Raw genomic sequence first — 15,002 nt, 5'->3', positions numbered from 1 at the left:
AGGATCTTCTAATTTAGGAGCAATCAAATGCACAATTGCACTCACTTGATGCGTGACTTTGATAGTTTCAAAATTCATCGACCGCTTCTTTGTCACCAAGTCCTTCATAAACTTTGCATAACCGGGCATTTGCTCCAAGGCTTCAACTAATGGCACATTTATTGAGAGACTCTTCATCATGTCAATGAACTTTTTGAATTGATTCTCGCCATTTTGCTTGGCGAGCCATTGAGGATATGGAGGAGGAGGAGGCTTAGGCAATGGTGCCTTAGCCTTTTGCACTACCGGTTCCGGTATGTCAATAACATGATCCCTAGACGGGTTCACTTTCTCTTGAGTTTCTCCCACATTGTCATCAATATCAATCCGCATTTCATCATTTGCTTGCACCACATTGTTAAGGATCTTTTCTTCTTCTATCACTTGCTCATCATCCACAAGTTGCCTTTGACTTGAGGTAGGTGCATTCCCACCTCTTCCACTTCTTGTAGTAACGGCCATGGCATGCCCTGTATTGTTCTTACCCTTTGGGTTCACCACCGTGTCACTTGGTAGTGCCCCCCTTAGGACGAGAATTTAAAGCTTGAGAGATGTTCCCCATTTGCACTTCTAAGTTGCAGATTAATGTGTTGTGTGAAGCAAGTTGGGCATCGGAATCGACATTATTCTCCATCATTTGCTTAAACATGTTCTCAATATGGCCCATTTCATTGTTGGAAGATCTAGGACCATGGGGAGGATAAGGAGGTAGGTTGCTCAGTTGTTGATACATCGGGAGCCTTTGAAAACCCGACCCCCGATTTCCTTGATTGTTACTCCAACCGCCTTGATTGTTGCCTCCCCAACTGCCCTGGTTATTGTTGTTATGCCAATTCCCTTGATTATTGTTGTTATTTCAATTTTCTTGATTGTTGTTGTTATTCCAATTCCCTTGATTATTGCCGCCATTCCAATTTCCTTGATTGTTTTGAGGTCTCCATTGTTATTGGCTTGGGCCTTGGAGGTTGTTTCTTTGCCATTGAAAGTTGTTCACATATTGGACCTCTTCTTCTTGGTCATTGTAAGAATCATCTTGCTCAAACCTACTATCTTCTTGCACAAAATGTTTCACTCTTTGTTGCAATTGCGGACCCTTTGCTCTCCGTTTGTTCACCACCATGTTTACTCCCTTCATTGCATTAACTTGCCTCGGGTTTTGCACTTATTAAAGTTGAGCCTTTGCCAATTGGTTCATGGTGGTGGTCAATTCGGTTATGGCTTGACCATGGTCATGCAATTCTTTGTGAATGTGAATCACATTGGGATCACCTTGTGGAACATTAGCCCGGGATTGCCACGCCGATGAAGTATCCGCCATATCATCCAAATTATCACATGCCTCTGCATAAGGCGTAGTCATGAAGTTCCCACTGGCAAGTTGATTCACTATACATTGGTTGGTTGTATTGATCCCCCTATAGAAAGTTTGTTGAATCATTTTCTCCATCATATCGTTGTTGGGACACTCTTTCACTATTGTTCTATATCGTTCCCATATCTCGTATAGTGGTTCATTGGGCTCTTGCTTGAATGCTAGAATTTCATCCCGAAGTATAGCCATGTGCCCGGGAGAGAAGTACTTAGAAATACATTTCTCCGCCAATTCATCCCAAATATGAATATAATGATTTGACAAACGTTCCAACCAATCTAAAGCTTTCCCCCGTAGAGAGAAGGAAAAAGGCCTTAGCCTCAAAGCATCCTCGAAGACATTTGTTTGTTTACTCCCCCTCAAGTATGAACCCCTTCAAGTGTTTGTATGCATTTTGACCCGGTGCACCGGTGAAGAACCCTCGTTGCTCAAGCAAAGTAAGCATCACGTTGGTTATTTGAAAGTTTCCCGCCCTAATACGGGGAGGGACTATAGTACTTGCATACCCTTCATTTGGCAACACCCGATGTGGAGTCGCTCGTGGTGGAGGTGTGGGTGGAGCGGGCACATTGTCATAAGGCACTCGGCCTCGTCTATTGGCTTGAGGTTCAAGAGGGACCTCATCCATTTGATCATCCTCAACGTCCACATCCCCCAAAGCTATGTTTCCGAGCTCATTGTTTGCCATGATTGCACCTACAATTTCTCAACACGTTAGTAACAAGGAAGGAAAAGAAGATATTCCAAAAACACACCTTAATATATAGTTAACACCGTTTTTAACTTCCCGACAACGGCGCTAAAAATTGATATCGTCCAATTTCACACCTCAAATCAAGGTTATGAAACGGTTGATTGTAATAATAATACCCAACAAGAGTCGGGGTCGATTTTCACATGGAGCTATATATGGGAGTTAGAAGTATATATTGTAGAACGTGAGTTTGAACTACCTCAATTTACACTTCCACAAAATGGGGTTGTTTCTATGTCTATTTTAAACTAAGATTGCAAAGTTAAGAAATGAAACTAAGAAATTATTTTTGTTGTTTTTCAAGTTTTGTAAAAAACCTAGGGCTATGACCATCACCTAGGTACTTGCCTAATGGGATATAGACCTTAATGCTTGTTTTGGTGATCAAGGTGTATTATAGCTATCTACTCTCAATTACCCACTCAATACCTCTTGGTCAGAGAGTGATTTTACCCAATTTGAATTTCTCAAGTTCAAATGGGTATTGCACAAAACGGTTGATAAAAGCTCAAGTCGGGTTATTACTATCTCTAGTTGAACCCCCAATTTCTTGTTAGCCAAGTTTTCCTAGAATAAATCTCTCTTTCTCAATTAGAGACTAAATCAAATAGGCCTGAACTAATGTTTGCAACCATTAATTCCACAAATTGAAGCATGAACAAGGCTAAATAATAAATACTCAACAATAAACAAGCATTAAATTAAACACCCACAAGGTTTACACACTAGGTTGGGTCACAGCCCTAGTAAAAATCTAGCTACTCATGCTTGAAATTGAAGAAATAGAAGAAGAAATGCTAAATAAACTCATATTTTAATAAAATCTATTTTAAAATATCCCAAAATATGAAAAACTACTAAAAGAAGCAAAGAGAAATGGCTACTGTAGTTGCTGATGTTAAAATTTGACCTAATTTCGTGAAGCTCTTCTATTTATACAAAGTTGACAATTTCGGAAAAAAATTCCCCTCGGGAGGTTCTGCGGCCGCACAATTCCATGTGCGATCCACAAGTTTCTTCAACTTGTCAGGAACTGGAGGTCTGCGGCCGCACAATTCTGATCTGCGGCTGCAAGGCAGTCTTTCTGCGGTCCGTAGATTTAACACTGCGGCCACAACTTTACTTCTACGGCCGCAAGGCACTTCTTTTGCGACCGCACAATTCCTGTGCGGTCCGCAATCTTTGAGGGACTTGGACTTTGGACAATTGCACACCCTCTGAAGTCAATTTCCAATTCTTCAATTGCGGCCGCACAATTCCTTTGCGGATCGCATTTTGCTAGGAAGCCTGTTGGGTCTTTCTTCATTGTTTGCGGCCGCAGATGGAATTCTGCGATTCGCACTTTGCAAGTTCTTATGCCTTTTGTTGCCTTATGTTTTGATTACTCCTTTTTGAGTCGGATTTCATCCCGGGAGTCCAACTGCCAACATTCCTGCAATTTTGTACGTTTTATCAGTTTCGGGAACACAATTAAACGATTTTAGACTAAAATAAAAGTTAAAAGGTGCTAATAAGTAGTCGAAATCTCCACTTATCAATTACCTTTAGGAATACTATTTGTATAATTAATATCGGGCATAGACATATAATACTACATGTTATCATGTAAACCTAATACTTTTAGGAACACGTTAGGTTTCCTTTTAGTATAATTACTTTCAGGATAGACACATATTTTTAGTCATGTAATCCTATTACTTTTAGGATATACTTCTTAAAAAATTCTATTACTAATTTTTAGAAAAAAGAGCATATATATTATAGCATGAATACAATATTGATAAACCAAAATAGCCCTAAAATATTAAACAAAAGAATTAATAGGGAAAAGATATAACTGTAATAACTGCTTTTTTGGACTACATATACCTTCTATGGTAGTTTTTTTTTTTAATATATAAGATTTTAAAATTAATAAATTTTTGTCTATTAAATTCTTATTAGCAATATGCAGGAAGGCTTAATAAAATCAATTTCATAAGAATCCTCCGTATTGGAAATACATTACCACTCCATAATGTCCAATACCAAAAAATAATAAAAGTAATGTTAAATGAACTGTAAAAAGTGTGTAAATTGAGAAAAAAAATATCCACATGATAATATATTTTTATCTTATATTTGAACTATTTTCTTACTCAAATAGTATTTTTTTAATCAAGTTTTCGTGTAATATTAAAAAATATACCCAATTATTAAACAACAACTAAGAACATATTTAAGAATATAAATGTGTGAGAAAGAGAAAGAAAAATTGATGATAAGAATCAATACCACTAATGATTATGTATATATAAAGATATAAAAGTGGAACGTTATATCGATCTTTTTACTCTTCGGAAATAAAATTTATGTGAGAATAAAATTATAATTAAGATTAAATATTTAAAACAAAATATGAACTAATATTAAGAATTTGAATCAATATAAAATAAATTATTTTTTATGTTAAGACCAAATAATTAATTCTTTCAATTAATTATTTAGCTAGATAATCCAATTCAATTATTGTTTAAATTCATCATATGAGTAAAATTATTTTTTAAGTTAAAAAAAATCTTAGGGTACGTAAATTTATTCCATAAAAAGAGCGTTAAAGATTAAACATATTAGAATACAAAGTAAAAAAGGTTAGTATAGTATTAAGAATTCAAAGGCCATACAAGTGTCTGAAGAAGCACAATCAAAACTAAATTCTGAACAAGAACAAATTTTCAAGACTATATTATAAGGAGTCTACTCTGGTATAGCGGAATTATCCTTTGTAGATGCCTTCTATGGAATCGAAATATATTCTGTGTCAATTACTTGCAAATGTCAGATCAAGAGCCATGATACTGTCAGCAATAATAAAAAATGGTATACCAACAACTATTTTATTATGAGACCACTCACTTTAGATTTGATACACCTCTTCAAATAACTGAAATAAGCATCACAAATATATCAAAGCAGAGCAATAATGCTAAATTTATAAGGAAAATTGATAATATGAGCTGAAGCGCTTATGGGGAAGTATCAAACGATCGAAACAATTGCTCGGAATTCTAGAGATAAATTGAATATCAATGAACAGCTTGGTGAAAAATTAATGGTTTGGAAGACGATTTCTATCAAGTACTACCAGTAGTTCCAAAATCGACGAAAGCAGAGACTTTAAAAGCTAGCTTGCCAAAACTATACTTATGGTCTTAAATGAAAAAGATTCAACTGAGAAGAAATATAAAGTAAGAACGGATCAAGTATTCAGTGATTTATTGCTTCATGTCGGATATAAAAGATGATTGGTTCTTCCAGAACACTTGGTTATCAGCCCCAATGGTAATAATAATGCATTTAATAAGGAAAATATTTTCATCATTAGATTAAAATATAATTTGTGTAAATTGTATGATAGAAATTAAAAAGCAATCTTAGCTAGCTGAAATGAATATGTTGATCAACTAAATAAAAGGTTGATTGCAAAATTTTGTGGTAAAAATAAAATATTTTTTAGTTTTTGACTTAGTAGAAGATGATACCAACAATTACTACCAAGAAAAATACTTAAATACTTTAATACCAAATGACCTTCTACCATCCATATTTATTGTCAAGTTTATAATTTCTTACATATGTTAGTGTCACCGTATATATAATAGACTAAGTTAAAATTGGTCTTCCATTGCGTACATGTTAGTTATGAAGAAAAATATGCATGTCATGCTACTGAAAAACTTATGCCAAATAGCTTATGCAATAGCATACAGATGGTATATAGAAATTTTGACAATAAAGTCATACATGCAAAAAATATTATACTGGTAAATACTTCTAAGTATATTTTTATCCTTGAATTCAACTTTCATCTTCCGAAACTAAAGAATAACCTTTTAAATTTGTGTGAAAATAATTTTCAGTATGTTTATGTTTTGCAATTATAATAATAAATAAAGCACAAAGACAAACATCCTAAATATTAGACTATATTTACCACAATATATTTTCTTGTACGAACAACTATAAGTTGCACTTTCAAGAGGGATATCAATATCGACAACAAGAGTTCTGGTTATGGCAGAGTAGCCAAAACATTAGAAGGAGACATACACAAAAAAATATCATCTACAAAGAAGTGCTCGGTAAGATACCAACACATTAAATACTTTTAAACTATGATACATAATTATCTAACTAATATGAGTAAGTTGATCATTTGTGTAAGTTCTGATGATGTCATTTCAATTTGAATTCACGTATTATGCTAATGTAATAATATTTTTTGATATTTAGATGATTGTTGTATTATTATACATAAAATTTCTCTCATTAACTAAATTTTGTTGTTCCTTCATATAAATAAATATTTATACCATCAAGTGTCATTATTAACGTGCAACACACGTTCATAGATACTAGTACTATATTAAAAGCACGAAACTCCTGAACGAAATGTCGTTCGCCTTTTTTACTCTTTAAAAATAGATTTCACCATTAGACAAAATAGTCATTTACCTAAGTTCCTAATATTTAGGATTTTAAAATTAACTAAAATTTTGACTATTAAGTCTTTCCTTATTGGAACTATATAATACAACTCATGATATTTAGAAAGTTAAAGCCACATATAATTTAACTTATATAAATACATTCCTTATTTCGGCAAATTAAAATAACCATTAGCCCGTCATTTATGTTTCTTCCGTATATAATAAAGTGATCTTAACTCCAAAAAAGTTTACTCTCTCGCGTACATTAGATAGATATTGCTCACTTTATAATTATGATTATATTTCTTCCTAAAGACACTTACAAGCCTAAATATTTATGAAACTAATAGTATAAAACAAAGCCAAAATTTTATTTATTGGAAATCAACAGAGGATTTTGATATTGGAAACATAGAATACAGAATATTTTTGGAAACTACCATGAGATTTGGTTGCTTATTATATGTTAATTTTGAAAACAAATATATTCTGAAAGTATTAAAATAAATATAGAAGTTCTAGAAATAAACCGAACAAAAAGTAAAAATATGTAAGGTACCTAATAATCTAAAACTTTATAAAGTAATTTATATGAAGTTAATTACCACACTTCTAAGCACACAAATTTGAGTTAGCCAATATATCCAATTTTATACCTTTTAAGAACTAAATTATTCCTTCAACAAATAAATCTACATTAAAAAGTTATATTCATCAAAAAATCTTATAGGATTGGCAATCATTATTTTCATAATTTTACATTTATTCGTTAACTTTTATTATATAACTCAAATACAAATCTTAAAATAATATTTATTTGACTTATCTTTATATTTTGTATTCGTTGAGATTAGGTACACGCGCAACGCGCGTACCCTAGGGGGTCGTTTGGTACGCAGACTAAATTATCCCGAGATTATAATCCTGGAATTATAATCCCAATACTAATTTATACCACATGAGAGATGGGATAAAATAATCCCACATGAGAGATGTGATAAGGTGAGATAAGATGGGATATCTTGGATTAAGTCTAGGATTAAATTTATACCTTGTTTGATTGGCGGTATAGAGATGGGATAAAATAATCCCACAACCAAGTACACATGGAGGAGGAGAACAAGATTATTGTAATTTTTTTTTCTATTGTTAACTTTAGGATTTAGTTTGTTAACTTCAGGATTTGAGTAACAACATATTTATTCTGTTGTTTAAAAGCAGAGTCATGACTGTTTTACTTTTCCTAATAAGATTGTTGTTCCTATGAGCCCTTCCTAGTAACTTTTTTATCTATTTTGGAGTAAAATATTGTGGGAAACTAATTCCCTAACAAAAGAACAAATAAAGAAAATAAAAGAAAGAAAGAAAAGGGAAAAAACTATTGGCCAAACTTAAGGCTTGGGCGGTGGACAAGATGTAAAACCAATTTGCTAGTTGGTTTTCTGGTTGTTACCAATATTTGCAAATTTGCAAGTTGAAGAAACCAACCTTTTGATTGGTTGGAAAGTGCGACAACTTTTCTTATAAATTGAAGTGTTTTGTTCAGTTTCAAACACACCAAAATGAGAGAGAACGCAATAGAGCGTAGAGAGAGTAATCTATAGATTATAGTCTGTAAGATAAATAGAGAATGAGAGTAATATTGTAGTGTGGTGTTTAAAATAAAGAGTGTTATTTCTTTTAAAGTTATAGTATTCTTTTGACACTATCAAGTTGTAATATTATAGTGGTATTATATTGCTCCGCTCATATATTGTATTTTACCCCGTCAAAAGATTTGGTGTCGTTGTTACTCTCTTGTGTTATTGTTATTTATCGTGAATATTATTTCTATGCGGGATATTTTTTTTCTCCCAACAACGTGGTATCAGAGCCATGGCGAACAATGGTCCGCTGTCTTTTCAGTACCCATGTCTCACAAAAGATAATCATGAGAAATGGTGTCTACGTATGAAAGTCATTCTTGACTCCCAGGATGTGTGAAAAATCGTAGACAGAGGGTATGCAAAATCCGATAATGAGGAAGCTCTGCATCAAAATGAAAAAGAGGTCTTGGCAAAGACGAGAAAGAAGGATCAACAATCCCTCATACTCATCCACCAATGTTTGGATGATGTCGTGTTTGAGAAGGTGGCAGATACTACTACCTCAAAGGAAGCGTGGGAGATTTTACACAATTCTCTCCAAGGAGTTGACAAGGTGAGGAAGGTAAAAGGTCAAACTCTAAGGGCTGATTTTGAAGTTTTAAAAATGAAAGAATCCGAATGCATTTCAGATTATTGTTCAAAAGTGAAGGCTGTTGCAAATCAATTAAGAAGATACGGGGAGGACATAGAAGATGTCTGTATGGTAGAAAAGATCTTTCGCACTTTAACACCTAAATTTAATTTTGTGGTGTGTGCTATTGAAGAGTCTAAAGATTTAGATTCAATGAAGGTGGAGCAACTGGAGGGTTCTTTACAGGACCATGAAGAAACGATCAAGCGGAGACAAGAAGTGCCACTGGAGTAACTTCTTAAAACTCAGGCATCATTTAAGGACTATGGAGGTGAAAGGAGTTATCGAGAAAATGGACGAGGACGAGGTTGCAGTGGTCATGGAAGAGGAGAAGTACTGGTAGGGGTGTTGTCACGACCCGAAATTCCCACATCCGGACCGTGATGGCGCCTAACATTTAACTTGCTAGGCAAGCCAACGTTAGAATAACATTATCCATTTTAAAAATAATTTTTAAATTTATTAATAACAAGAAAGCAAACGCGGAAGCAATTTTGAAATAATTCATAATAATAACGGTGCCTAAATACCATCCCAGAATTGGTATCACAAGTGCATGAGCTTCTAGAATAAATACAAATAAAAGTCTGAATAAAATAAAGTTGTTTGAAAATAAGCACACAGCTAAAGTACAATAGATGGGGACTTCAGAACTGCGGACGCCATGCAGTTATACCTCAAGTCTCCTCTGATAGCTGAAATCTGAGCAAGTCTATGGTACGCCGTTGAGACCAACTCCAAAATCTGCACAAGAAGTGCAGAGTGTAGTATCAGTACAATCGACTCCATGTACTGGTAAGTGTTGAGCCTAACCTCGACGAAGTAGTGACGAGGCTAAGGCGGTTCACTTACATTAACCTGTACGCAATATTAGTAACAACAACAATAATAGAAATAAATCAGGTAATTCATTTATAATAATTGAAGGCAACTTAGCAGTCATAACCAATTACCATTTTCATTAATTCTGTTGCAGCGTACAACCCGCTCCCAGTGTGATATATTCACATTCAGTTCTGTTGCGGCGTGCAACCCGCTCCTTCAACATATTCATTTTAATCAAGTCTGTTGCGGCGTGCAATCCGATCCTCCAATATTAACTTTTTAACAAGTCTGTTGCGGCGTGCAACCCGATCTTCCAATATTAACTTTTAATAAGTCTGTTGCGGCGTGCAACCCGATCCTATAATATTGACTTTTAATAAGTCTATTACGGCGGACAACCTGATCTTCCAATATAGACTTTTAATAAGTCTGTTGCGGCGTGCAACCCGATCCTCCAATATATTCATTATAATCAATCATGTTGCGGCGTGCAACCCGCTCCTCCAACATTTTCATTTACCAATTCTTATAGAAGAAATTTTCCCAATAAATATAACAAATAATATAAAATTACGCGACAACAAGCATATAATAATTATGGTTTAATTATGAAGCAAACAATGACAAATAACAAATTATTATGGAAATCAGGGAGCAAATAGGCAATTTAATATTTATTATGCTAAATGTCAAATAACAATTAAGGCACATAATTCAAATAGCATGTAACAATTAATGCAGGAATTCAAGAATTTATATTTGCAAAGAATAAGAGAGAAACAATTATTGTAATAATTAATTTATGATTAAAAATAATTTATGATTTTTCAAGTAAGCAGGCAAACAATTAATTTGACGACATAAAGACACTCGTCACCTCGCCTATACGTCGTTTACATGTAATTCGCATAACAAACAATTTAAGGGTTCTATTCCCTCAAGTCAAGGTTAATCCCGACACTTACCCCGCTTTGCAAATTTCAATCAATTATTCAACGATAGCTTTTTCTTTTAAATTTGCCTCCGAAAGTTTCAAATCTATTCACAAACAATTCAATATATTCAATATTAATCATAGGAATTAATTCCATATGAATTTATAAATTTTTCAGATAACAATCCGAAATTTATTAAAATATTCGGCAGTGGGACCCACGTCTCAAATCCCAAAAAAACTCACGAATCCGAACACCCGTTCCGATACGAGTTCAACCATATCAAATTTGTCCAATTCCGATATCAAATGGACATTCAAATCTTAATTTTTTATTTTTGGAAAGTTTTACAAAAATTTCAATTACTTCCATCTAAATCCGAAATAAATGATGAATATAGACATGGATTTGTGAAATACAATCACTATATGATAAAGAACACTTACCCAATCCGAAATCATGAAAAACTCCTTTGAAATCGCCCCTTAGCCGAGTTATAATTGAGGGTTTGTGAAAAATGAGAAAAATTTCGTTTTTGGTTCTGTTTTAAGTCACAGGGGTCAGGCCTTCTTCGCGTTCGCAAAGGGCCTATCGCGTTCGCGATGAGTAGCAGCCCGTGGCTTTCGCGTTCACGAGTCCTCCTTCGCATTCGCGAAGGTTTTCCCCCTGGCCTTCGCGTTTGCGAGGCATAGCTCGCGTTCGCGCTGAAGGAATGATCGACCCTCCCCCAGGTGTGCCTAACACTACGCGTTCGCGAGGAGATGGTCGCGTTCGCGAAAGGTTATGCCCCCATCGCTTCGCGTTCGCGACCAAGCCTTCGCGTTCGCGAAGAAGAAAAATCCAGCTGCCCAGTTTACTCTTCGCGTTCGCGAGAGTGCCTTCGCGAACGCAAAGAAGAACATGCCAGAACACCTGCTGCAGCAAAATACCAGATTTTCAAAGTCCAAAACATCCCGTAGCCTATCCGAAACTTACCCGAGCCCTCGGGGCTCCAAACTAAACATGCACACAGGTTCTAAAACATCATACGAACTTGCTCGCTCGATCAAATCGCCAAAATAATACTTAGAACTACGAATCGGACACCAAATCAAAGAAAGTTTTCAAGAAAACTTTAAAACTTATATTTTTACAACCGGACGTCCGAATCACGTCAAATCAATTCCGATTTTTATCAAATTCGGCAGATAAGTCATAAATATTATAGTGGACCTATATCGGGCTCCGAAATCAAAATACGGACCCGAGGTCAATAAATCCAACATTAGTAATTTCTTAGAAATCATTAAGCTTTCAAGCTTTTAATTTTTCATCAAAATTTCATATCTCGAGCTAGGGACCTCGAAATTTGATTCCGGGCATACGCCCAAGTTTTAAATCCTGATACGGACCTACAGGAATTTTCAAAATACTGATCCGGATCCGTTTGCTCAAAATGTTGACCAAAGTCAACTTAGTTGAGTTTTAAAGCTCTATTTTCCATTTTAATCCATTTTCATATAAAAACTTTTCGGAAAATTGTATGGACTGCGCACGCAAGTCGAGTAATGATAAATGCTGATTTTTGAGGTCTTAGAACACAGAATTACTTATTAAATTTAAAGATGACATTTTAGGTTATCACAGGTGTACATGGGTCGGGTTGGTTCAGATTTTCTAATTACCAAACCAAACCAATTGTATCAGGTTATTAAATCTAAATACTAAACCAAACCAATAAAAGTCGGGTTTTTTAATCTCGATTTTCGGGTTTTTTCGATTTTTTTCTTCATAAAGTCTTCATAGCACAAAACGTAAAATTCGTGCTCCAAATATTTCTTTAATCCTAGTAAGACAGAACTATATAAGGTGTTTTTCAATAAAATAACATAAATATGAGATGAGTCATGACATTATACTAAAATATTCAACAACAAAGATAATAAAATCGCATAAAATAAATATTATTAATAAGCCATAATGAAAAAAATATAATTTAAAATTATGACTAATACGTACTATCATTTACATGATTAACCACTAAAAGAAAAATAAGTTATACATTTTATCTAAACCATGAAAAAACTAAAAAAAAAATAGATATCCAACACTATTTTCATTCATAGTACAATTGAATTGAATGTCTTTTATTAGCATTAGTATTGATTTGATTTTGGTTTAGGATTTATTTGAGTTACTAACATTTATGGACTATAAAATTTATTGGGGCATCCAAAAATTATAAGCCCAAACTTGAAATAATACGTTAAAAGATAAAATTATGAAAAAACTTAAGAAATATTTATAAACTACACTACCATAAATTTTTTTATGTATTAAATATATTTAAAAATTCTATACATATAATGTCGGGTTGGTTTGGTTTTGATTTGATTTTTTTTAGTTAAAACCAAACCAAACCAAATATGGTCGGGTTTTTTTCCCAACACGAAACCAAATCAAACTAAACCATAGTCGGGTTTTTTTTCTCGGTTTGACTCGGATTATTGGGTTGGTACGATTTTATTTGTACACCCCTAAGTACTGGTAACAACTTCAACGATGAAGTTAAAATCCACCAAACATTTAGAGGTCATGGTCGTGGACAAAGAGGAGGAAGAGGACGCGACTACTATCAAGAAAATAATGGACAAAGGTATGAATCAAAAATTGAGTGTTATAATTGTCATAAATTTGGTCATGACTATTGGGAATGCCGTAGCAATGTTGAAGAGAAAGCAAACCTTGTTGACAACAAGAAAAGAGAAGATGAGTCAACGTTGTTGTTGGCACTCAAGGAAGAAGACAAGGATGATTGTCGTGGTATTTGGACAATGGAGCAAGCAATCATATGTGTAGATGCAAAGAGAAGTTTGTGGAGATCAATAAAATGGTGAGAGGTAATGTGTCCTTTGGAGATACCTCAAAGATTCAAATTAAAGGGATAGGTACAATTCTGATCACCTGTAAAAATGGTGGCCACAAGTTAATTCAAGATGTTTATTATGTGCCAAAATTAAAAAGTAATATTTGAGTTTGGGCCAACTTCTTGAAAAGGAATATGACATCCACATGAAAAATATGCATCTTTGGCTTAGAGATTCAAGTGAAATTCTAATTGCTAAAGTGAATACGACAAAGAATAGATTATTTTCTTTGAATCTTAAGACAATTGATGCAAAGTGTTTGAAGGCTAATGTGCAAGATGAATCATGGTGTTGGCACATGCGATTTGGGCACTTCAATTTTGGAGCACTCAAATCAATGGGAGAAAAGAACATGGTGCATGGGATACCGTCAATCAACCATCCCAATCAATTGTGTGAAGCTTGTCTTCTTAGAAAACATGCAAGGAGGAGTTTTTCAAAGGAGGCCATGTCAAGATCAACCAACCGCTCCAGCTTGTTCACGCTGATGTGTGTGGACCAATCAATCCACATGCCTTTGGTAAAAGTAAATACTTTCTCTTCATTGATGACTTTAATAGAAAGACTTGGGTTTATTTCATGAACCAAAAATCTGAAGCTTTTGCTGCTTTTAAAAATTTCACAGTACTTGTGGAGAAAGAAAGTGGCTATGAAATAAAAGCATTAAAGTCCGATAGAGGAGGCAAATTCACTTCAAAAGAATTTAATGACTTTTCTCAGTCTCATGGAATTCGTCGCCCTCTAACGGTACCTTATTCATCCCAACAAAATGGAGTTACAGAGAGAAAGAATCAAATGATACTTCATATGGCTAGATGTATGTTGAAAGCTAAAAGTATGCCTAAGGAATTTTGGGCCGAAGCTGTTTCTTGTGCAGTTTATTTGAACAACAGGTCTCCAACAAGAAATGTTAGAGATCAAACCCCTCAAGAAAGCATGGAGTGAAAGAAAGCCAAGTGTTGAACACTTGAGAATCTTTGAGAGCATAGCCTATGCTCATGTGCCACACCAAAGGAGAGCAAAACTTGACGATCGAAGTGTGAAGCATGTGTTTGTTGGCTATGATACGAGTTCAAAATGCTACAAGTTATACAACCCAAGCAGCGGCAAAGTGGTGGTAAGTCGCGATGTTGAATTTGATGAAGAATTGGCATAAAATTGGGAAGCTCAGGAAGAAACTTCATATAATTTTCTTCCATACTTTGGTAATGAAGAAGAACCAGAGACCGTAGAACCTATGCAAGATACTACTCCACCTCCTTCTCCAACCAATGTTGCATCTCCTTCTCAAGAAAGTTCAAACGAACAACCGCAAAGGACGAGGAGCATTCAAGAGCTCTATGAGGACACATAAGAAGTTACTAATTTTGATTTTTTATATTGTCTCTTTGCTGATAGTGAACCAATGAACTTTGATGAAGTTGT

At 34.5% G+C, this 15,002-nt stretch overlaps 1 protein-coding gene across 1 annotated transcript; it reads left to right on the top strand.

Moving 5' to 3' along the window:
* The first annotated feature begins 8,509 nt into the window (after window positions 1-8,509).
* Window positions 8,510-9,145, top strand: LOC138897045 (uncharacterized). The gene is made up of 2 exons (XM_070182998.1): window positions 8,510-8,522; window positions 8,628-9,145. Exons 1-2 carry the CDS (start codon window positions 8,510-8,512, stop codon window positions 9,143-9,145), a joined length of 531 nt encoding a protein of 176 aa, XP_070039099.1.
* Window positions 9,146-15,002: the final 5,857 nt, after the last annotated feature.

The sequence above is a fragment of the Nicotiana tomentosiformis genome, chromosome 8, assembly GCF_000390325.3.
Source record: "Nicotiana tomentosiformis chromosome 8, ASM39032v3, whole genome shotgun sequence".
Lineage (NCBI taxonomy): Eukaryota > Viridiplantae > Streptophyta > Magnoliopsida > Solanales > Solanaceae > Nicotiana > Nicotiana tomentosiformis.
Note: the sequence above shows the minus strand (reverse complement) of the source record. Positions and strands in the feature narration are given on the sequence as shown.